The sequence below is a fragment of a genome, unplaced genomic scaffold (assembly GCF_019419815.1).
Source record: "Pyrus x bretschneideri cultivar Hongxiangsu unplaced genomic scaffold, Pyrus_bretschneideri_v1 Contig27, whole genome shotgun sequence".
In the NCBI taxonomy this organism is placed as follows: Eukaryota; Viridiplantae; Streptophyta; class Magnoliopsida; order Rosales; family Rosaceae; genus Pyrus; species Pyrus x bretschneideri.
The window spans coordinates 3,293,844-3,319,355 of NW_025999579.1; the positions used below are offsets into that span (position 1 = coordinate 3,293,844).

Sequence of the window (25,512 nt, forward strand, 5' to 3'; positions counted from 1 at the left end):
GGGACTCACTCCATATCGAATTTTAATTATCTGAACGTCTATTTTATAAGTCCCGACTAATAGATCATTTTTGTAAAAATTTAATTCAATTTAATGCAAAATCATTTACCCATTTAATTGTCATTATGAAATTTTAATGTTTTTAGAATATATTATTCGTCAATTTCTTTGAACTCAATTACATGTCTCAAATATTTCTGATTGGGTTAAAATTTTGTATAAATAATCTATAAGATGTAACTTAAAAAATAAATAGTTCCGATCGTTAAAGTTAAATATGATGCGAAATTGCAACTAAAACTCCTTGATTATACAATTGATGCTTTATAACGAAGGGCAGGATAGTAATCTACCCCATCTTTGTCCTCTGCTCGAACAGGAACCCCTTATGGCTTTTACTATATTTATCACCATCACCTTCCGCTTCTGAGAAAGAGAGAAACTCTCTCTGCCCTCTCTCTTCCCTCTCTCTGAAACTTCCCAATTTGCATAGCTCTTCTTGTTCTCCACTGTTTCACCACCACCTGCAAATTCAAAGTCCCACAAGTTCTCCTTCTTCTGAGTGATGGGTGTGTGCAGCCGCTGTTCCCACACTTCCCACATCACAGAAATCATCATCACCAGCTTCTTCCGCCACAAAGCGTGATTCTTTCCAACCCAGAGCTTCTGATCATTCACCTTCTCAAACACAAAGCTGTGATGTTCTCTACAGAAACTTAACAAACGCCTAGTATACAAAACTAATTCGTCGGAGTGTTGACTGTAAACATGGCCGGCGGGAGGGTCTACGGCGGCCGAAATTCGTCCGTCCTCAGTGCTTTGCTTCAGAACCAGAAGAGTTCTGAGCCTCTTGATTCTGTGTTCCTTTCTGGGTCATCAAATTCTTCCTCTTCTTCTTTTCTGGGTACTATTTCACTCTCTCTTTGTATACTCTCTCTGTGATTTTTATTATTTGGGTTAATTTATCACTAATTTTTTAGTGTTTCTGATCTGGGTTTTCTGATTTTTCCTTAAATATTTGATCTTTTGGCATATATGAATATGCTAGATATGCATGTTGCTGCTTAACTTGTGTTTGAATTAAGCAAAGATTAAAATTTGCACATAGTCTAGGCCCCTGTTCATCTGTTTGGTTATTGTTATGTTAATTATCTCGGAATTCGGAATCCGGAATCGTAGATTAATCAACAGCCATAACAAACACACTTTGTGATCGGAGCTGATAATGCTCATCAATTTTAAATAATCCATATGATTTGTAGTGGAAAATTGTGTGGCAAGATGTTGTTCATGTGTGTGGTAATATTTTGGAAGATGGTATTCCTAATTAACAGATAACACCTTGTTCAGGTTCAAGATCGATGGTGAGTTTCGAAGATGTTCGCGGGGGAAGTGGATTGAATAGGTCATTGTTCCACCAGTATGAGCACGAAGATAACGGGGAAGATGACTTGGATGAGTATCCCCATCAACCTGGGAAGAAGAGGCGGCTAACCGCTGATCAAGTCCGGTTTCTCGAAAAAAGCTTTGATGTGGAAAACAAGCTGGAACCAGAGAGGAAAGTCCTGCTTGCAAAGGACCTTGGCTTGCAGCCTCGGCAGGTTGCCATATGGTTCCAGAACCGCCGGGCGAGGTGGAAGACAAAACACCTTGAGAAGGATTATGAGGTGCTGCAAGCCAACTACAATAATCTCAAGGCTAACTGTGAAAGCCTTTCGAAAGAGAATGATAAACTGAAGGCCGAGGTAGCGATTAATATATGTCATTGGCTGCCTTAGTTTTTCCATTTGTAGTATTTTGCTATCGAATTTGACATGATATGTTTGAATTGGCCATCAGGTTCTTGTCCTCTCAGACAAGCTGCAACTCAAGGAGAAAGTGAGAGGAAATTCAGAACTATCTGATACCAACAAATTGTCTCAAGAACAGCCACCGAAGCCAATTGCTGACTCGGCCTCGGAAGCAGAAGTATCAAAAGTCTCAGCTGTGGCCTCTAAGCAGGAAGATCATAGTTCAGGCATGAGTGATATATTTGATTCAGACAGCCCATATTACACGGATGGAGTTCACTCTTCACTCATGGAGCCTGGTGATTCTTCGTACGTTTTCGAACCTGAGCAGTCTGACCTTTCCCAAGATGAAGAAGATAACTTCAGCAAAAGCCTGCTGCCTCCATACATCTTCCCAAAGCTTGAAGATGTCGATTACTCCGATACGCCTGCAAATTCCTGTAATTTCGGATTCCCGGTGGAAGATCATGCCTTTTGGTCCTGGTCTTACTAAGTTTCTTCTGCAAAATTCGAATTCCCGGGTTATTATCTTCTTGTTTAAAGTATGGCATAGAAGTGTGAATAAGTCCAAGCAAAATGGCGCACCCCGATCCAGATGTGGTGGTGGGAACTAGGTTTCAAAAGCAAAAGATGGTGGTTTTTGCCCCATTTGTAATCCTTTTTTATTTCATGGGGATCTTAAATTAGTGTTTAATGGACCAGTTTTGTATGCAATTCATGTAATTAAATAAAATTCTCTTGTGAATGTAACTTGACGGAAAACCCTCTCATTTCATCTTCTTATTTGAAAAATTCATGAAACAAGTTCTAAACACGAGCCCTTACTAGTTCCTCTTTATGCTTCTATCCCGATATCGCTTGCCGTTTCTTGCACACCAAGAAACTTTTGAAGTTAAAAATGAGCTGCAGAATGTTTAACCAGAAGAGGGACGCGCAGATGATTGGTCTGTGTGTATGTATATATGTATGTATACCTATCGAAACGTATATAATGTTGCTAGCGATAAAATCTGGTTGCACAGATTTCTTGTGAAGCTCAGCGAAGCCAAGCATCCATCTTTCTTTCTTTCTTTCATGTTGTGGGGGTCAACTTCATGATGGTGAGTCATCCATGTTATTTTCTCTCTGTTTATTCGTCTACTTTTTCTTTTCTTTCCTTTCTTCGGTGGAGGCCAAAAGGCATAGGAGAAAATTTTCTGTTGGGGTGCCCTGCCGCGTCCGCCCATTCAAGACACAAATAAGGAAAATAAACCCTTTGCCATCGGTGGGTCTCCTTGTGCGTGTCTTTGAGGTATCGTGACAGAGCAGCTCGACTGAAGTTTTTTCTTCCACATATAGAACTCAAGAAGTTGCTAACCATAAAGTTCATAATTCTTCATCCTTTCCATATAATCACTAATCAGTATTCCAATCTTGGTTTCGTTTGGGTTTAGATTCTTGGGAATATCGCTACCAAAACTGTTTGATGAGTGTATTTGTACTCATCATCATTTAGTATGGTATATGCTCATCATCTTATTTATTATCATTAAACGAGATTGAATTTTGAAATTTGTGTTTTTCCCTACACTAATCTAGAAATTCAAGTTAGCAACGGGTGATATAAGATTATGATATCACATCGATTAGACAGGGTCCCATTAAACAAAAAGAGAGACAATTTGGCACACAACCCAATCAAATGATAGTGATGTTCTTGCTTCTATCATATTGAGAATATATATATATATTATAAATAGATAAAAATTAGAGAGATAATCTTTCTAAGGATAGGAGTGAAGTAGGTGCAAAATATCACACTATGACTTTAGTATTTATAACACAAAAATGGATGGTAGATAAAGAGAGGGAGGGATACTGATTTTATTTCTCTTGCTTTTTTTTCACAGTGCATTTGATAACAGAAAGAGTGCTCTATTTATAAAGCGATTCTCATAACTACAACCATCAAAATATAATGATAATACTTTTAAAAGTATCAAACACTATTATTCACTATTACTAAGTCTTTGGGCATTCACCCACTAATTCTATAACACTCTCCCTTAGATGCCCACATATCAACATCAGTTGCCTCGTTAAAACCTTGCTAGGAAAAACCCAGTGGGAAAAAACCATAGCGAAGGAAAAATAGTACAACTTTACCTGGATTATTGATATAGTGTTAAATATGCTTATGTTGCCTCGTTAAAACCTTGATAGGAAAAACCCTATGGGAAAAATCATAGTCGAAGGAAAAAGAGTACAACAAGCATGTATCATGGATGTTTCCCCTGATATTTATCTCTCATTGATTCTGCATTCTTCAAATTTAGCTGATTGGTAAGTCAACGTAATCCGATACTCTGCACTAACTTCTGAAACGTGCACTTTGGTAGAGACTTGGTGAATAGGTCTGCCAGATTTTCATTGGAACGGATTTGTCTGACTTCAATAACTTTAGCCTTTTGAAGCTCATGTGCAGTGAAAAACTTTGGCGATATGTGTTTAGTCTTATCGCCCTTAATGAATCCTTCCTTCATTTGGACAACACAGGCTGCATTATCTTCATGGATAACAGTTGGATTGTTTGTCTTCGAAGGTAGACCACATGAATTTCAGATATGATGGATCATTGATCTTAACCAGGAACATTCTTGATTTGCTTCATGTAAAACAAGTATTTCTGAGTGATTTAAAGACGTAGCAACTAATGTTTGCTTTGTTGAGCGCCATGAGATTAATGTATCTCCATTAGTGAACACATATCCAATTTGTGAGCGGGCTTTATGCGGATTAGAGAAGAAACCAGTATCTGCATATCCAGTAAGAATCTGATCATTTGTGGATTTTCCTAAGTAAAAGAGACTCATGTTTGTTGTCTCACGAAGGTATCGCAAAACATCTTTGACTCATTTCCAATGACGCATTGTTGGAGTAGAGCTATACCTTACTAACAAGTTAACTAAAAAAGCTATATATGGTCTAGTACATTGTGCTAAGTACAATAAAGCACGTATTACACTCAGATATGGTACTTCTGGACCAATGACCATTTCATCATCTTCTTTTGGACAGAATGGATCCTTCTTAATATCCAAAGAACAAACGACCATTAGTGTGCTGAGTAGATAAGCTTTGTCCATACCAAATCACTTCAGGATTTTTTAATGTAAGCTGATTGGTGGACCAAAATTCCATTAACACAATGCTCAATCTGCAGACCGAGACAATATTTTGTTTTCCCGAGGTCTTTCATTTCAAATTCACTTTTCAGATATTCAACAGTTTTATTGAGCTCTTTAGGAGTTCCAACTAGGTTCATATCATCAACATATACTGCCACTATAGCAAATCCAGAATTGGATTTCTTAATGAACACACAAAGGCAAATGACATTGTTAATATATCTTTCTTTGATCAAATATTCATTAAGGCGATTATACCACATTCGTCCATATTGTTTCAGCCCATAAAATGATCGTCTTAATTTGATCGAGAGCATACCTCATGGTTTGTTAGTTATTTCAGGCAACTTAAGTCCTTCTGGGACCTTCATGTATATGTCAGTATCTAATTCTCCATATAGATACGCAGTGATGACATTCATAAGTCGCATATCAAGCTTTTCTGAAACCACTAAACTTATTAAGTAACGAAACGTAATTGTGTCCATTACAGGAGAATATGTCTCCTCATAATCAATTCCAGGTCTTTGTGAAAAATCTTATGCAATGAGTCATGCTTTGTATCTTGCAATCTCGTTTTTCTCATTGCGTTTTCTTGTGAATACCCATTTGTAACCCACGGGAATTACATCAAGCGGAGTTTGGACTACCAGTAAAAAAACACTTCGCCTTTCCAAAGAATTTAATTCTGCCTGGATTGCATCTTTCCACTTAGGCCAATCTTGTATTTATTTGGATTCATCAACAGAGCGAGGCTTAATATCGTCACTTAATATGATTTCAATGGCTACTGCGAATGTGAATATATCATCGATGATTATTTCATTCTGATCCCACAATTCATTTGTACATGCATAATTTATGGAAATTTCTTTGCTTTCATGACTCATGTACTACTGTCTCTTCAGGGACATGTGTCTCATCAAGGACATTTTCTTTTTCTGGAAGTACAGAATCATAAATTGCGGATTTTTCATTCATTTTCTCTTCCTGAATGATTTCATTTGGATTCAGCTGTGCCTTTGTCTTTCTCTTTCGAGGGGCTGAATCTTTTGAACCTAGGGGTTTACCACGCTTCAGGCGTGCACCAGATGAATCATTCGCTGCCACTTTATTTTGTTCAACAGGGACATCAATTCTTGCAGGTGCATTTGCAGTTGGTATATGTGATTTTGTCACTTTCATAGCATCATTAAATGCATCTGGTATTTGATTGGCAATACTTTGAAGATGAACGATCATTTTCACTTAATTTTTAAGTCAGCTCTTGCCATTCTTCTAGAACGGTCTTTTCTCCCTCTAACAACAAGAAGACTGTCTCATCAAAGTGACAATCAACAAAACGAGCTATAAACATATCACCTGTCAGGGGTTCCAAATATCTAATGATAAATGGTGAATCAAAACCCACATAAATTTCCAGTCTACGTTGAGGTCCCATTTTAGTGCGTTGCAGCGGTGCAATAGGCACATAAATAGCACAACCAAAAACTCGTAAATGTGAAATGTTTGGGTGATGTCTAAACATGAGTTGTACTGAGGAGTATTGGTGGTTGCCTATAGGTCTCAATCGAATCAATGATGCAACATGTAAGATGACATGTCCCCATGTAGAAACTGACAATTTTGTTTTCATAAGCAGAGTGCGAGCCATTAACTGAAGGTGCTTGATCAATACTTTTGCTAAACCATTTTGAGTATGGACATGAGGAACAGGGTATTCAACATCAATGCCCAATGTCATGCAGTAATCATCAAAGGTTTGAGATGTAAATTCACCAACATTATCATGTCGAATTGACTTAATGGGATAATCTGGGAACTGTGCTTGTAACTTGATTGTCTGAGCAAGAAGTCTCGCAAAAGCTACATTCTGAGTAGATAAAAGACAAACATGTGACCATCGGGTAGATGCATAAACCAAAACCATAAAATATCAAAATGGTCTACAAAATGGTTGAATAGGTCCACAAATATTCCCTTGAATTTTTTTGCAAAAATGATGGGGATTCAGCATCAATCTTTAGTTGTGATGGTCTAATTACCAACTTCTCTTGAGAACAAGCCTTGAAAGGGTTATTATTTGAGATAGCAATGTCTCTGCTTAATAATGGATGTCTGTTAGAGTTGGTAATGATCCTACGCATCATGATGGATCCTGGATGACCCAAACGGTCAGGCCAAAGCATGTAATCTTTTGAATCAATGAAATTATGTTTCATGACAGCATGTGATTCGATTGTCCTTATATATGTATAATACAATCCACTCGACAAACCACGCAACTTCTTCAATATACGTTTCTGGGTATCATTGGAGGTAATGTATAGATACTTCACATTTTCTGCACTTTTTGTTTCAATGTGGCATCCATTTAAACGTATATCTTTGAAACTCAATAAATTTCGAATGGATCAAGTAGCATACAATGCGTTATGTATGGACAATATTGTTCCATTTGGTAATATAATATGGGCTTTTTCTAAGCCTTCAATTACATCTGATTGACCTGATATTGTTGTTACCCTTACTCTTGTAAGCATCAAACTTGAGAAATACTTTTGATCACGAAGTATTGTACGTGTGGTTGCATTGTCTGCAAGACAAATATCTCTGTCATTTCTTATGTTTTGAGAATAACCATAACTTTTATGCATGTTTCTGAGTAAAGGGGATCACGGTTAAAAACAACTTAGAAATTTAAATGCCTCTTTTATTGAAATGCGAGTTTTTAAACTACAAGTTCAGAATAATAAAAGTACATCAAATATAAATGATTTAGTCGGACCGATACACTTCATTCCCCCTTTCGACAATGAAGTCCGAGACATCTAAGTGGGTTGTGTTCAACTGTCTTGATAAGTCGCACACTGGATCAGGTATATGCATTAGTCTAGCCTGGTCGAGGAAATTAGTCTCGACACCCTTCTCCTCGAGGAAGGCTTGATATAGATCTACCAGATGTTTTGGGGTATGACAGGTATGCGCCCAGTGCCTATCGCCACCACACTTATGACAAGCTTCATCAGAGTTTTTAGGAGCATTGTTCATACGAGCTTTGCCTTTGTGGCGATTTCCATTTTTAAAGTTCGGGCCTGAATTTTGCATTGGAATCTTGCCTTTCCTGTTCCACCAACCTCACTTATGGTCACGTCGTCGTTTATGATTATCGCCACCAGAGAATGTGGCGTTCACTTCAAGAGAGGCAGCATTCACTTCTGGGAATGATGCAGATTCAGTAGGTCGGGACTGATGATTTTTCATCAAGAGCTCATTGTTTTGTTCAACTACCAAAAGCACATATATCAGTTGGTTGTATTCAGCGAAGCCTCGTACTCTATACTGCCACTGCAGGAGCACATTAGAGGCATGAAATGTGCTGAAAGTCTTTTCCAGCATAAAATTGTACTTAGCCACTGACTTGAAATCTTGGATCATTAGATGAGTCCATTCATAGCGAGCCCTTGGAAGATGTGAACTATTTAAGGTTAGAGAGTCGTGCTGATAAGGTGAGTTCTTCTTTCGGTGAAGGGCGATGTCAATTCATCTTTCGGTGAAGGGAGATGTGAACGATTAAAGGTTAGAGAGTCGTGCTGATAAGGTGTTATAAATAGACAAAAGTTAGAGATATATTCTAAGGACAGGAGCGAAGCAGGTGCAAAATATCACACTATGACTTTAGTAGCTATAACATAAAAAGGGATGGCAGATAAAGAGAGGGAGGGATATTGATATTATTTCTCTTGCTTTCTTTTGCAGTGCATTTGATAATAGATGGAGTGCTCTATTTATAGAGCGACCCTCGTAACTACAACCATCAAAATACAATGATGATACTTTTGAAAGTATCAAACACTATTATTCACTATTACTAAGTCTTTGGGCATTCTTTCGAGTGGGCATTCTAACTCTATAACAATATATATATATATATATATATTTTTTTTTTTTTACTCAAGAACACATGTAAACATTATTTGTCATTATATAAGTGGAAGAAAGTTTTATTTTTAAATTAGTAATTTTTTAATACAAATATCTTACCATTTGTTTAATAATACATACCATCTCGTGTTACTGGTACACTTAAAAAATATCTCTATGTTGAGAACTATGATCTTGGCCAAATTGGCAATAAGGTTAAGTGTGTTGGAGGAACTTATCTTGCGTGATTTGTTTAGCAAATTTGATCATACTTTCAAGTTAGCAACGAGCACCTTAATGGTGCTTTTGTTTATTGGGAACTACAACTTGTGCCACAAAAAATAGGGGTGTGCAATGTCCACCAACTTATCCTTTTTGCTTGGGCAATGAAAGGGATCGGTTGAAAGACCACATGCATTTCAAATCCAGGCAGAAAGTTTTTACAGTTTTTTTAGATACATTAGGGAGGCACATCATTTTCCTTTGTGTTCGATAAATTTCCTATGAGTAAAGTGATCATCTTTTTATTAAATGTGATCAACAAGATCTAGGCCGAAAAAAGTGAGTGTAATACCAATATATTTAGCTCATAGATGTATCATATTTTTACAATAGGTCAAAAAATTTGAGTGATACAAATTTATTGAAATCATGAGTTTAGAATATTAGACTCCTAAGTTCAATATATCAAACTCGAGGTGCTACCAATATATTGAACTCACATTAGTGTAGCAGTGATTTTATAGAAATAAAATGTTTGGTTCCTATAATAGGTATCACGCTCACCTGAAGTAGTGTAAAGGGCCTAAAGTCATCAGTAGATGTGTGAATAATTTTATTTTGAAACTTAACAATGCAAAATCTTATGATTTTCAACCTTAGCGCAATGGAAATTCTCCTTCATTGCCAATTAAGAGAGAAAACTTGTGTAGGACACTCGAGCCACGTCATATGTTTACAAATCTCACAAAAATATGAGATCTCCTCTATTAAAACGTGAGATCTCCTATATTTTGATCTCACATTCGAATTTGTTCAAATCATTGCTCATTTGGAGAACTGTCTTATTCGAGCAGCCATAACTAAATATAAGTTTCTCATTTTCAAACCATAGGAATTGGAATTCATTAGGAAATCAAAAGGAAGCCAACTTTTGATGCAATCATATCCTTATAAGCCTAATGTATGTTCTTTAGCTAATATTTAGCCAAGTCGAGAATGCGGTTGCTTCCTCTTCTCAATTCATGACAGAATTAGAAACTTGAAGAAGCAATTTGATAATCATTGCAAAGCATCTCTGTCACGCGTCGTTTAACTTCTCTTTCATACTCTAAAGTTTAATATTAAAATCTGCAACAATCCTGCTCTTCTAAAGTTCTCATTTTAAGGATTTATAAGGATCAAAACCATATTAATTAGTCACAAGATTATATTAGTATATATATCTCAAGGCTTATAATATTTAACAACTTAATAAACCAAGACAAACTTAAAATTCATGAACGATTAGTAATATCATTTTCTTGTTTTGATTTATTAAGTTGTAATTTTTTTAAACATTTGGCTTTAAACTAACATAATCTTGTGACTAATATGTATTTGGTCTTCAGGTCCTTAAAATAAAGACCTTAGGAGAGTAGGACTCATATCTCCAGTATCGAATATGACCACTGAAATTGCTACCAATTCACCATTGGCAATTGGATTCCTTATTTAAAAAATGAATAATGCTAGAGAGATTAAATTTTTTAAACCAAATAATGTGGTTGTTGATTATTAGATTATTACATAAGTATTGATTAACGTGTTTATTTCGTATTGGTGACAGATCATTTGATTTACAAATTTAATTAAAAATTTAGTCTCCCTAACATTATCCTTAAAAAAAATATTTGACATAACTCGAGTGATTTAACATGGTACAAAAGTCCCTTTAATCCATGATTTAGCCAAGAGGTTTCCATAGGCTCATTTCTTTTTCTTTATTTTTTTAATTTGGCAAATTTTCCCTAGGGTTTTGGAGTGTTCTCATTTTTAATTAAAGCTTGTGTTTGATTGAAAACTAATAAAAAATCAAAAGGATTGTAACTCAAGTCATCTCATTAAATTATATAAAAATGAATATTACGCATGCAAAATTTTATAGGCTACAGTTGTAAGAAACGTTTGTTCAGCTCACCTACCCCATCCAAAAAGATAATATATTTATACATACACAAATATATATATATATATATATATTATATTTATGTATTTGCGTATTTTAGTTAGAATGAAAGTCCATTTAATCCGCACAAAGAGAGCTTTAAAGTATAATGTGTTCGAGTCAACTAAAGAGCTTCTATATATATTTATGTATTTGCGTATTTTAGTTAGAATGAAAGTCCATTTAATCCGCACAAAGAGGACTTTAAAGTATAATGTGTTCGAGTCAACTAAAGAGCTTCGGTTTGAGACATAAATTCGTAAAATTTGCATGAATTCACAGTGCAAGCCATCTTTCATTATGGAAGTATTGTTTAGTGTGCCGAAAATACATTCCGTCTCACTGAAAACTTTTTCACTTACATGGTGATCATTTTATCAAGAGTCTAACAATGCCCACTACAATTAAACAAAACAATTAATTACGTAACTTGTATACTCAAATTCAAAAATTATACTTCTCTTATATCATATAGATCATATAATTTATATTAGAATATCGTTCCATGGTTACAACACTCTCTGTCGGATTAAAAGTCATTTCTCGTTATCTCCATCTTCGATCCATACACATATACCGAGCAGTCATTTTCTTTTCTTTTCTTTTTTTTCGGGTCGATCAGTCTTTTTCTTTCAACAATGCAACATAAAGCATATTGTAAAAGAAGATTTTGTCACTTACATTCCCATATCTTACGGCACTAAAAAAAATGAGCCATATATAGCATGCCAAGTGCCCCTCGTTCTCGAATCACGAGGCTTTATTGGAGAGATTTTCCACCGACGTTCAAAACCCTAGCTGCTTGGGTTTCGACGTGTCGTGCACACGTGTACAGCTGCGATGCTCGGATCTCGTCCAAAGGCATCACGTTAAAAGACAGCGTCCCCCCTCGGAATCTTCCAGCTCGTTGGACACCACCCGACGTCGAAGCCTTCCTATACGTGGCGTAATATCCACGGCCCTGATTGGATGATGATCAGGTCAAAAGTTAAGTGGGTCCCACCACCTGCAATTTTTAAGAAATAGAATGGAAGGACGTATGAAGTGGGCCCAGTGGGGCCCAGGAAGCAGAGGATATGGAGTGGACGCATCTGTCCATGTACGATGGTCTCCCATCAGTTTTATGTCACCGTGTGGCGTTGCTTTCTATGGTCCATTTCTCACGTGCCTATAGGCTCCGAATTATGATTATCTCACATTTCTATTCCATTCCATCTTCTCTTCTTACATTTTTTTTATTTCGTTTTTTATATAAAAAATTAATATAAGATGTTAATATGGTTTAACCGTAACTGTTCAAATAGGAGAAAAAGAAAAGGGAGGAAAAAAAAAAAAAAAAGGAGAGAATCCTTATCTATAGGCCCCCATCCTACTTCTTCTTGCACCTTTTTTTTGTTTTCTTAAATATTTTCACTTACCACTTCCAATTGATGATAATGCTCAACATCATATCTATAACTGATTTTGAATTTAAATTTTGAAATCTATTTGTTAAATAGACACAAATCAAACTCATCCAATAGAGTTTGATCACTATGAGTCAAACTCACTAGAGTTTGCTCAATTTTTGGTTTTTATCGTTAAGATGGATAATTGAACTAAAAAATTTCTTTATCATTATTCGAATCATTGTTGGAGACTCATAATTCTATTTTATCATCAAGAATGTCATTTGGATTTAGTAAATTTGTTTGCGGACTATTGAATTAGTTGACTGAGAGAGCTATAAAGCTAGGGAGGCTTTTAATCCTTTTTTTTCTCTTACTCAATCTCATACGTACATATAGAATTAATGTTGGGAAAGTTGTATTCGATCAAAGTTTTAAATCTCTTTCAACAAGTGTATTTTTAAAACTAAGTTGATGTTCAGCTTTACCTTTGCCCTTTAGATTTGATTAAATTGGAAATGAATTGTGTTATATAAGAGTTTGTTTTAATTCTCTTTAGTTTACATCAAAAATATGTTATTTGTACTTAAACATATTGCGTCTGCATTCTTTACATGTAAATATAAAAACAAGATATTTATTTAGACGTGGAATTAAATTACTCTTTATCTGTTTCATATCCACTAAACTTTTAGGAGTGAGTTTCATTCTTAACCGAAAAAAAAAAAAAAAAAAAAAAAACAAAACAAAACAAAAATCAACCTATGTAGGAGGAAGCATTGGAAGTTGTCAGGCCTTTGTATATAATTAGATGATGATAGTTTTCTTGTTAGCCTCCATTTTAACCCCAAAAGTCCATGATCATGTTGTGGGCACAACTCTATTGCATGCAAGAAAACACTGATGAAGTTGAGATATTTTTCAGTTTGCCAGGAACATGGTCCTATATACTAAGTGTCATAATACAAGTGATTGTAATTTTTTTTTCAAGTATTCAACTATTTATATTATGATACGCGATGTGTCGATGTATCAGGCCTTGTTTCCAACACATTGGAAAATCTCTCCATGAAGTTACAATCTTTGATCAATTTGATGAATTGTATGTATTAACCATTGATGTTAAGCCCTAAAATCAATATTTGATATTGGATTAATTAAAGAAAAATAAATTTACTCTCATGGAGTCATGGACCATACGGCAAGTAGATATTTCCTCACATCAATTTAAGAACCTTAGAACCATCAATGCACTACTTTTAGGATTTAGCACCACAATCTTGGTGTAGAGGAGAATAAATTTAGATCACGTTTTACAATAGAACTACAATATAATTGTGGGCAACAAACTCCTAAAAGTTGAGATATTTTTCAATGTACCGGGAACACAATCTTATACACTAAGTGTCATAATACAAGTGGTTGTAATTTTTTTTTTCAAATATCCAACCATTTATATTATGATACGCGCTGTACCGGACCATGTTTCCAGCACATTGAAAAATCTCTCCATGAAATTACAATCTTTGATCAATTTGATGAATTGCATGTATCAACCATTGATGTTAAGCCCCAAAATCAATATTTGATATTGGACTAATTAAAGCAAAATGAATTTACTTTCATGGAGTCATGGACCATATGGCAAGTAGATATTTCCTCGCATCAATTTAAGAACCTTAGAACCATCAATGCACCACTTTTAGGATTTAGGACCACAATCTTGGTGTAGAGGAGAATAATTTAGATCACATTTTAGAATAGAACTACAATATAATTGTGGGCAACAAACTCCTTCGGACTTAATTTCATATGTCCCTAAGGAGATTCGGGTGCAGTCGAACCCAAGACTTGTTGACCTTTAGTTGTATTCGAGTTTTGTTTTTCATTTCTATAGTATTGGTGCATTTCCTTCAATATTGAACTTGAGATGAAGGAATGTACGATGTCTCCAACTATGTGAGTAGCCAAGCATGTGTTTGCTTCCAGATGATCAAAATTTGAAGTTTTCCTTCAAGTATAACACTATTTCTTGCTGCAGAAACATCGAGATAATTAGTGAGATCAGCCATTGCATACTAAAAGTGTTGAAATGTGTTCAGAACAAATAAGCAGACAAGTTTTGCAATTTGCTAGGAGTAATTAGTGTAAGAGTACTTACAATCAAGCAAAGAAGAACGCATCCGGCGGCGCCTGGGAACAAAGCGTACAAGAAACTCAAGTTATGGAACTTAGCTCCATCGATGAAGAGTAAAGGCAAGCTTGCAGCTGCAAATTTAACACAGAATAAGTTGTGCACCTGATTTTAGTAGCAGAAAAAAGAGATTAATGAGAATTTTGTGTTGGATAGGAGGTAGCAGGAATTACCAGGTGGATGTGTGGAACGTGTGCAAATCATGAAAGCAACGGATGCAGCTAGGGCAACGCACCTAGCAAGCCATCCTGGGCCAAATGTGGAAAATGTTAGTACACCAATTGCTGCACAACCTATTTGTGCCATGAACATATTGTACTTCTGCAAAACCACAAGGGAGAATTAGTGTGTAATTTCAATAGGCTATATATGCTTTTGATTATCTTAAATTTAATTGGGGAATGACACAAAAATTGAAATTACCCCTTTTGAAAAATAGCAAATTTGTTTAACCATCAAATCTAAGTCGAACAAATCTAACTCTGTTGGTCATTTTTCGGCCAAGATGAATTTAAGTTCGACCCTTTCATATGATTCTGTAATATACGTTTAACCCTTTATTTGACCCTTTCATATGACTTTGTAATATACGTTTAACCCTTTATTTGACCTAGGTATATAGGTCTTTTCACATACAAAAAGACTAAGCGTAAGGAAGATTGGGTATTTGAATTTTGAAAAGAGGATCTCATGTGTATGAATAAACAATCTTAATTACTTGACTTGCAAATTCTTACAAGAGTTCTATAGATTGGCAAACTCATATACAAAACATCTATGACTTATTGACATTTCCCCCATTAAATTTTCAACTTCCTAAATGAACAGTCCAGAACAATTAAAAGTTTGGATCAAAATAAGTCCTAATAAGGAACTTCAAGAAAATCTGGACTTAATTTTGCTATCTTCCATTTTCATCATGTTGGGTCCATACAGCTGGAGTTGTGCCAATTGTATACATGTACTCGTGTCTACCATTGACTCACTACTCAAAAAAGGCAGTCTAGGCTTGAAGGAGAACAAAGCAACTTATGGCTCATATTCAGCAAATAGATTATCAAAGAACAAAGAGTCATGGGTAATTTTAGGAAAAATTTGTGTGTCACCTGAAATATGTCATGCACATTTTACCATAACATTTTATAAGTCACGTGATAAGTGTTATAAACTTGAAAATATATCTTTAATGTAATTTATATCATTACATAAATCACGTGATGAGTGATACAGAAACATAAATATATCAACACTTTATATGCAAGAATCTCTCCTGATTTAAACCTCAGAAAGTAGAACAAGTTTAATACCCGAGCACCAGGAGAGGAAGGAGTGGCAAAGAGGACTGCAGATACTGCCCCTAAAGGTGCCATTGTCATTGACATTCCTTTTGGTGCTAATATCTGATCCATCCTCCCCAATATTGCCATTGCTGCAAAAGCCCCTATTTTTCACCAAATGCTCATCATTAATGCATCTAAACACATGATTAATTGGTATTATTATTTATAATATTAATCTTTATGATTCTAATTACCTGCAGAAGGCCAGATAATGTCACTGAGAGAAGGAGCAGCCGAACCCTTCTCAGGCTTCCAGCTGTCCCATAGTGGTGAAGCCAAATTGCTTGAAGCCACAATCCCATAAATTTGATTTCTTCTTTTGATGTTTACTATGCTTCTGCTGTTGACATGTCCTAAACCAAAAAGTGCTTTTGTGGGAGGGGTAGAAGTGCTTTCGGGATGAAGAAGATGGTGATGAAATCTAGAAGTCCTCATCAGCTGCATGCCCATTATTTCTATTGGATGTTTCTTTCTCTTCCAATTGCTCCAGAGATGGATATGAATATGATTTTCTTTAGGACGATGAAAAAGGTCAGAGAGACAGAGAGAGTCAGAGAGACCAGATTTTTCGAATCAAGTGGTCTTTTGGTGAAGTCGAAAGGCCATTTTTGTTGGCAATTTGCCACACAACTGACAACTCCATATATACAGATAACATTTCTAAGAAGAAAAATTATATATAATGTTATCATGAACTTTTTTTAAAGACTTCGCAGTTTTCTCTTTCTTAAAAAAAAAAAAAAAAAAAAAGCACCCGAACCCCTTCGTGCCTCTGTAGAAGGGGAGTTGAGGATTCTTATGAATATTGGGCGGCAGCGCATTTTTATTGGCACTTGAAAATAAAAAAAATAAAAAGACTTAGCACCAAGATGCACTTCGAGCTTTTAAAAACCTCTTGCAGTGTTTCAATTCCTTCATCTTTGATTGTAATTAAGTAAAAAGAGACGTGTAATTCAACTAGTTAAGAATATTTTCTAATGCACTTGAAATCTCGATTTTAATTCTCCTCCCTAACATAGCTTGTACACACAAAAAAACGTGATTAACCAAAGCACTATGATTAATTACTCAATGGGGGCATGATTCCTCTTTCATGTGTTACGAGTTGAATATGCATTATTAGAGCATTTTTAATGTGCTCTCTAGATAAGATTTAGAAGTTTAGAAAAATTCAACTCCAACTATGCTTTCTATGATAGCAAAACCTTAAGAATGTGTACTCCTAATGACTCAACATTAATGACTATTATATTATTTTAGGTACACAATATGGGGTTTACTTTGCAGTGGTTTTAAAATGATTAAAAACGATTTTTGGGTTCCAAAAAACTTTACTAAACACTAGTTATGTGCTTATAGCAGAAAACACTTCAAATGCTTTCTAAATTCACTTGCATTTTTACTAGGAATTGCTTTGAAATTTTTTTTTTCACTAAAGGCTTTTAGTCATTTTAAAAACATTTCCAAACAAGCCCTTATTCTATTGGCTTTTTCTCGTTATGATCCCTTAAACAAGGTTAAAATAGAAATTTTATAAAGAGCTTGGTATTCCTCAATAAAAGGTCTTAGATGCGACTCACAAAGATAACAAAGGCTTATATTATTCTTGTTGAGTTCGATAACTAATTATTGATTGATTCATTGTTTGGCCTAGCACAATACCACTTCCGCTCAAAGTAGAATATCGTTGTATCAAAATAAATAGATAAATAGATAAAGTATATCTAAGTTACTTTATAATGTTTTTATTTTTAATTAAATTTAAATAAAAAAAAAAAACATGATTGAAAATACTTTTACATTAGAAAGGAAAGAAATTTGTTACACATCCACTCAAACGAAGCCCATTCTTTTCTATGCAAATAAGAAAAAAGAAACCCATTCAACAAAACCGAAAGCACAAATACAAATACAAAGCCCACTATTGATCCTAACACTCACGCAGATCATAATGGGGAAACCAAGAAGAGCATAATCATGCAGAAAATAAAGCCACCATCCACCATCATATCATGTCCAGTCACAAGCTCAGAATCTTCACCAGCAAGAAACAGCGCCGCCTCTGCCACATGCCTCGCCGTCAGCACAACCCCCTTTAAGGACGCAGACTTCTCACACACCTGCCTCACTACCTCCATTTGATTCGAGAGATTTTTCAGTGTGATTGGTATACGGGATGGTGCATCATATGTTATTATATAAATGGTGGGATATGTGTGTTAAAAATTAATAACTTAAAAAATAAAATTTCTCACAACTTCTATTAAAACACGTGATGTACCACTTGTGTTCCAATCACAACTAAAAATTTCTCCACTTGATTCCCTCGCGCGTTGCAAGTCAACGGCGTGCATGGCTGGCGCGTTCGGTAAGACGCACTTCACTCTAATCCCGTGCACTCCGAGCTGTAGGCTCGTCGAACGAACCAACCCTAGTACCGATCGCCAGTCGCCATGACACTTGTTGTGCACACAATGCTCCCCCTCACGTGCCTCTACCATGACACGAGCTGCCTGTTTGACACAGGAGGCCATGCCACGTAAGTGCACGTTGAACATCAAAAGCTGAAAAGTCAAGGTGGAGAACGTGAAGAAATGTAAAGTTCTACTATAAAATCAATTGATTCTATAAAAAGTAATTCAATTACTTATAAGCACATGTAAGATTTACCCTTCTATCAATGAGAGGGATTCATTCTTAACACGGTGGTGAGACGTAAAATGAGAGAGAACGGACATAACTTTTTGTGTCGATCTCTACAGACGACGTTAAATGTTGATGCACTAAATCAATAAAACTTTATAACAATATAAAATAACTATTTAAGCTATTAAAGTCATTTCCACTATCTCCATTTTTAGAACAAAACCTTAAAAGCACAAACATATTTATTTTTTACGAATGAAATATAAAATCGAGCTTTAGTTCCCTTTTTATTCGTTGGTTTAGGCATTCAAGAAATTATTTGGTAATGAAGCATTTCAAATGTTTCTTCGCTGGTTTAAACTGAAGCAATGCCATTAGACATATATAACCTTTTGGAAGGGATTTGGAATTGGGTTATAATCTTTCATGAAAGGGTGAATGTCTGTTGACAGTTTTAAACAAACAAATGTGTTCCTTTTACAAATCTGAAAGCAACGAACATGAAAGCCATTTAAACAAATGACATGACCTTAAGAATAGTCCCTACTGTTTGTGCTTTCGGGCTCTTGGAATCCAACGTTGATTGTTCAAAAAAATTTGAAGGGATACTCGGATGTATAAATTAGACGGCATGTTGAAGATTTTATACAACAATTAATCTATCTTTCTTGTCCCTAAAATTCAAATTATTGTATTGTTCTAAAACTGAGAAGAGTGTGATGTTGGATGTGTATGAGAGTGTGTGTCGCATCTTGGTCCGAGCCCCCACCACATTCCCGGTTCGACTCCACCGTAGCATGATATTGTCTGCTTTGGACCCCAACCACGCCTTCATGGTTTTGTTTCTGGGAACTCACACTCCACCCCCTTTAGGGGCCCGACGCCGTCGTCGGCACACTTCCGACCAGGGATTGGCTCCTGTAAGCCTTATATGTATATTCTCATTTCTAACTATCACGAGGTCTTTTGGGAGCTCATTGGCTTCGGGTTCCATCGGAACTCCGAAGTTAAGCAAGTTGGGGGCGAGAGCATTCCCAAGATGGGTGACCCACTGTGAAGTTCTCGTCTGAGTTCCTAGAAACAAAACCGTGAGGGCGTGGTCGGGGTCCAAAACAAATAATATCGTGCTACGATGGAGTCGAGCCCATGGTGTGGTAGAGCCCAAACCGGGATGTGACAGTGTGAGATGTGGAGGTAGTATTGAAAAATAAGAAAAATAAATGAGATGTGTTAAGATACTTTTTATTTAAAAAGTAAATATGAAGTGTAATAAATATGTTGAACGTTGTCAATAAAGTATAGGTGTGAATAAAACAAACCACCAAATTATACAGCTTGATGAATTTGCAACTTGTTAATATTTAATCATGCACTTACACCAAAGACATGGGAGTTGGTTTAATGGTTCCCATTTCTTTGTCATCATCGATTAAAATTTTAATTTTTTAGAGAATTGTTATTAGCACTTCAAAAATCTTATTTGGTATTCTAAATTTTTTATAACTAAGAAGAAAAATACGCTTGTAAAGAGTGTAAACTAAAATTTTTGAAGTACTAATAACATTTCTTTCTTTTTATTATTATTTTATTGGGTATTATAGTCTATCAAGTTGTATTTTCGACCCATTAATAATCTCTCACCAACCATCAACTCTCGTCTCCCGATTCATTGGAACTCACTAGAAATAAATGTGAATTACAAATTTGCACTATATATAATTCTTAAGACGGATACCGATTACAAATTTGCAATATCATATTGATGATGATTGGAAATCGGGTCTCATTTCTTTGTCAAGCAACCAAAAGTCTATTATATGTAGGGATGTGATATACACACATTCCATTTTATTTCTCACACATCTTTTTAATTTTCGACCGTTGGATTGGATAAATTGAACAAGATCAACAGACATAAATTATCAAGGAGTGTGTGAGAAGTAAAATGAGATGTATGGATAGCACACCCCTATATGTATGCTCTGGCTTGGTCTTGCAGATAGATATACTCATACATGTATTTTCTTTATACAAATGAAAATAAAATTATAGTCGGAGTAACAAACATATATCTTTACCTTAAGATAAAAGCCTTAATTATGTGTTTAATTTTCTGTCAAAAAGTTAAGGCTATCACATCTCAAGACTAGGACATACCACACGTCTCTTTGAAGACTTACAAGGGAGGTCTTAGCACCTCTGTGTTTGTTTTTTTTTTTTTTTTTTTTTTTTGTTTTGGTTTTTACAGAACATGCACTAAGAGAGATTATTTTATGTGTTTAATAATAACATACAAGATAAGCTAAATGATTTAGGACTCAAATGTATTAATACCCACACATGACTTAATAAAATTGAACCGATTCAAGAACAAGAGTTCGGGTGTGTGTGTATAAACTTCAGGGTAAAATAATTTTGTTACTTATAGTAGACCTCAGGGCCAAAGGCAAATCTGTAGTATTAATATGTAAACTTATGAGTTATTTGGAGAATAAATTGAGTTGGACCTGTCCAACTTGTTTTTATAAAGAGATGAACAGACCAACACCTTAATTCAAAGGGAGCTTTGCATGATATCCAGTGATATATAATATAGACAAACTGATGCAGTTGCATAAAATTAGGGTTTCCTTAAAGAATAAATAGAGAGATATCAAATAACTGATGTATAAACCCCATTGTCTTCTTCTCTAGTTTTCTACATACCTACTTATTGTATCCAGTAGTGTTTATAAATAAAAAGGAAAACTAATTAACAGTTAAAAGTATTCTTCTTTCTTACCCGTATGATATAAGACGAAAGCAGCTTGCATAAGACTGGCAGTTTTTTTTTATTTTATTTTATTTTTTATTTTTATTATATCAATATTTTTACACTAAGGAGAGGAGGAATTCGGCTAAGCCACACAATGTGCAACCTAATTTGGTATTGAATTCGCCATCAACAAGATTCGTTCCTAAGACCTCTCACTTCCAAGTGACCAGACCATAGTACTGAGTGACTGTTGACTACAAAAATTACAAAACCTACGTGGCGCGCAGGCCGAGTAACTAATGAGCTAACTACGTCCTTCGGTTGAATGCAGGGCGTGCCAACTCGTCGGCCAAGCTCGGCCGAGGAGTAAAATGTGATGTCGCGTTAGGTGCGCTATTGACTTCTGTATCTTGCGATTGCGACCGAGGAAGGAACGCTCTCGGCCTCTGGGTTCTATAGCCTGAAGACAAGGCTACTAATTCTACGGAGTTCACAAGTCGTCGGACCCTGATTCGGTCACTGTGATTATATTCGTAAGAGTATAAGCACGCCGAATCGAGACCAAACTATATAGGCACAGGTACTCGAATGTGATGTATGTCTTGATGGTAAACGTAGTTCGGCCGTCGGAATGCCGAACCCTGAAACTTACTTGCGAGTATCCAATCATAAACTCACTCAGCGCCCAATACGCCGAGCAATGCAACTCGTAACACCCAACTACGCCGAAAAGGCTTAGTTAGATGACCTCTACCAACAAAGGTTCGAAAACCCTTCTCGGCCGAGACTTAGATAGATAATCGGTCGACCCCGACGCAGTGCTGTTTATCCAAACTGAAGGTGTTTCTCGGTCGGCTGATTCTGCGGCAGCAGTGCTGTTTATCCAAACTGAAGGTGCTCACCGGTTGCTTCCACAGTGCTGTTTATCCAAACTGAAGGTGTGTCGGCAGGAAAAGAAAAGGAAAAATCTCAAGGTGTTTGAGAGGTTTTGCGCAGGGCAATTGCAGGCCTGTGTGCGCTGGAGGGTTTGCCGGTTGATCAAGGCCGGGTACGATTGCAGGCCTGTGGCCGCGATTCGGCCGAGCTTGCCCCCCATGAGTTGTGCTCCGGAGGCGATCTGGGCGAGTTCATCGGCATCGGTATTGTGGATTCGTGAAATGTGTTCAAACGTGATCCGTTCGAAGGACTCGGCCAGGTAGGTGGCAACCATGTGATATGGTGCTAAAGTACAACTCATGCAACGAAAAATGCCGTTCAATTGGTTAATCACAAGTTCGGAATCACCGAGAACAAGAACACGAGAGGCCCGTAGATCGTGTAAAACGTGTAGGCCGATAATGAGGGCTTCATATTCGGCCTGATTATTCGTGCAACTGAAATCCAACTTGAGAGAAAAATACCATCGGCAGTGGTTGGGCGACTGAATTGCAATGCCGAAACCCGCCGAAGTCGAAGTGCTGGAGCCATCGAAATGCATGGTCCAATGGTTATCGCGTATGGTGACTAGACCGATGTCGACATCGCCTCCTTCAAAACCATATGGGGAGGGGTGTTGGGCCAAGAAGTCGGCGAGAGCCTGCCCTTTGACGGCCTTTTGGGGTACGTACTGCAGGCTGAACTCGGATAAGGCGAGCGTCCATTTCCTGATTCGGCCTTTGACGATAGGCCGAGTGAGCATGTACCGAATTACGTCTGTTTGAGCAATGACCTGCGTAACTGATGGGAGCATGTAATGCCGAAGCTTGGATGCGGCGAAAAACAAAGCTAAGCAAAGTTTTTCGACGGGTGAATAATTGAGCTCTGGGGAATTCAGATTTCGGCTAAGATAAAAGATAGCTTGTTCACGTCCTACATTGTTGTCTTGCGCGAGGAGACACCCAATAGATTTGGTGGCTGCCGAAATGTACAATTTAAGGGGTTTATCGCGACAAGGCGGAACCAGCACGGGTGGGGTTGAAAGGGCCACCTTGATTTGCGTGAATGCATTCTGATGTTCTTCGCGCCAAACAAATTTATCGGTATCTTTAAGTTTAAGGAGAGTGGAGAATGCCTTCATTTTACCTGCCGAATTGGCGATGAAACGGCGGAGGAAGTTGATCTGCCCGAGTAACGACTGCAACTGTTTCTTTGTCGTGGGAGGTGGGGCGCTAATGATGGCGCGGGCTTTATTTCCGTCGACTTCGATGCCGCGATGGTGCACCAAAAACCCTAGGAAATTACCGGCCGAAACACCGAAAGCACATTTGGCTGGGTTCATCTTGAGATTATTCTTGCGCATGCGAAGGAACGCTTGTCGCAGGTCATCCAGGTGTGTTTGGCGGCGTTTCGACTTTACCACCACATCGTCGATATAAACTTCGACGATGGTCCCAATTAAGTCGTGGAAGATCATATTCATGGCTCGTTGGTATGTGGCGCCGGCATTCTTGAGGCCGAATGGCATGACTACCCATTCGTAGGTGCCGAGTGCCCCTGGGCAACGAAAAGCCGTTTTGTGGACGTCGGCTTCGGCGATGAAAATCTGGTTGTATCCCGCATGACCGTCCATAAAAGATAGTAGTTCATGATTAGCTGCGGCATCAATGAGCAAATTTGAGATTGGCATTGTATATTCGTCCTTGGGAGTAGCCAGATTTAGGTTACGGAAATCGATGCAAATGCGGAGGGCCCCGTTTTTCTTCAATACGGGGACGATATTGGCCAACCATTCGACGTACCGAGCGGTCCTAATAAATCCGGCCTTAAGAAGCCGAACCAATTCTTCCTTAATGCCGAGTTGTACCTCGGTTGAAAATCGGCGAGGAGGTTGTCCGAAAAGGCTTACAGCCCTCTTTGATGCGTAGCTCATGTTCGACCAAGTTTCGATCAAGGCCTGGCATTTCATGGTAACTCCACGCGAAGCAATCTTTAAATTCCTGGAGTAACTTATGGAGTTCGACCTTTGTGGCCGGTGGGAGTAACGCGCTTATAAACAATATGCGAGGATCATCGGCCGTGCCTACGTTAACTTCTTCTAATGGGTCCTTGACTTGAGGCCGATGGTCCTCGAGTTCGGCCGGTGCAGCCCGAACTTTATCAAGAGACAAAACAAGGCCGTCATCTGCTTCGGCTAAAAATTCAATTAAATTGATGCCGGAGTGTGGTTGCTTGGTAATGGCGTACCAATGGGCTAGCAGATGTTCCATTGTTGACGAAACCGCGGCCTGACGCTGTTCTTGCTTGGTGTGCTCAATCATCGGCATTGGTGACTAAATCTGCCAAGCCAAGTCTCGCCGAATCATGTTGGACAGTCTCAGCGCCAACCTCGATCACTTTCTGCACTGAAATTCGCGTCGGCCGCCCATCCTCGTTTAGGCCTTGGAGGGTGATGTAGCCGACGTGATCGTCATAATAGCGAGCCTGAATCATGTTGACTGTCGAAGATTTATGTTGGTCCTTTGTTATACGGGCTCGTTCTTCATAGGCAATGCGGGCGTTCCTTGTGTCGAGATATGTATCCAACCGTGCTATCCGTTTTTCTTCGTCGGTCGTGAGGCCGAAGAGTGATACCGCCGAGAAAACTTCGAAATGATAGCGCAAATGCTGAAGGTCATCGAGCGAGAAAGGTAATTCGGCGGTGTCGATATTTGTATAAGGATCAACTTCAAAACCAAGTACCCGAGCTTTCCGTATATGTTGGAACCTTGCCTTAATTGCTGGGTCAGAGGTTTTCTGAATGATTTGCTCGGCATCGGGGCAAGTGAGAGCTAGGTCGAGGGCTTCCTGACACGCCTTGGGTAGTCCGTACAAGTCATTGGCGGAGTATTTCTTATGAAATTCTCGCATGTATTCCAAGGACTCACCGAGGAATGAGGGATGTAGGTTGCGCCGTACTTTGATAAACGGTTCGCGTGGTGGTAACGGGGAAAGTTTCCTTTCGGCCTCTTGCGTGAAGTGTTCTAGCCGAGCTCTAGTTTCCCCGGGACGGAGAAGGATTTTGATACGTTTCTCAGCATCCTCAATGGTGGTCTCGAAACCGGCAGCTGCTACTTTCTTCCCTTCGGCTAACTCGGTCATGATAGTTGGGGTTGGCCGTTCACTTACGCTTTCCATGGCCTTCTTT

At 37.5% G+C, this 25,512-nt stretch overlaps 2 protein-coding genes across 3 annotated transcripts; one reads left to right on the forward strand and one right to left on the reverse strand.

Annotated features, from left to right (window-relative positions):
* The first annotated feature begins 419 nt into the window (after window positions 1-419).
* On the forward strand, window positions 420-2,540 carry LOC103935390 (homeobox-leucine zipper protein HAT5). Of its 2 annotated transcripts, XM_048587893.1 has the most exons (4): window positions 420-904; window positions 1,351-1,745; window positions 1,840-1,863; window positions 1,900-2,540. In XM_048587893.1, exons 1-4 carry the CDS (start codon window positions 769-771, stop codon window positions 2,281-2,283), a joined length of 939 nt encoding a protein of 312 aa, XP_048443850.1. In that variant the 5' UTR covers window positions 420-768; the 3' UTR covers window positions 2,284-2,540. The 2 variants fall into 2 exon arrangements, with proteins under 2 accessions (XP_048443850.1, XP_009343428.2); XM_009345153.3 differs by having other exon boundaries at window positions 421-904; window positions 1,840-2,540.
* An 11,664-nt stretch (window positions 2,541-14,204) lies between these two features.
* On the reverse strand, window positions 14,205-16,703 carry LOC103935391. Its single transcript, XM_009345154.3, has 5 exons — window positions 16,204-16,703; window positions 15,977-16,110; window positions 14,843-14,990; window positions 14,637-14,743; window positions 14,205-14,510 (listed from the first exon to the last, which is right to left on the reverse strand). The coding sequence occupies exons 1-5, from the start codon at window positions 16,457-16,459 to the stop codon at window positions 14,469-14,471; spliced, it is 687 nt and encodes a 228-aa protein (XP_009343429.2). The 5' UTR covers window positions 16,460-16,703; the 3' UTR covers window positions 14,205-14,468.
* Between the last annotated feature and the right edge of the window lie 8,809 nt (window positions 16,704-25,512).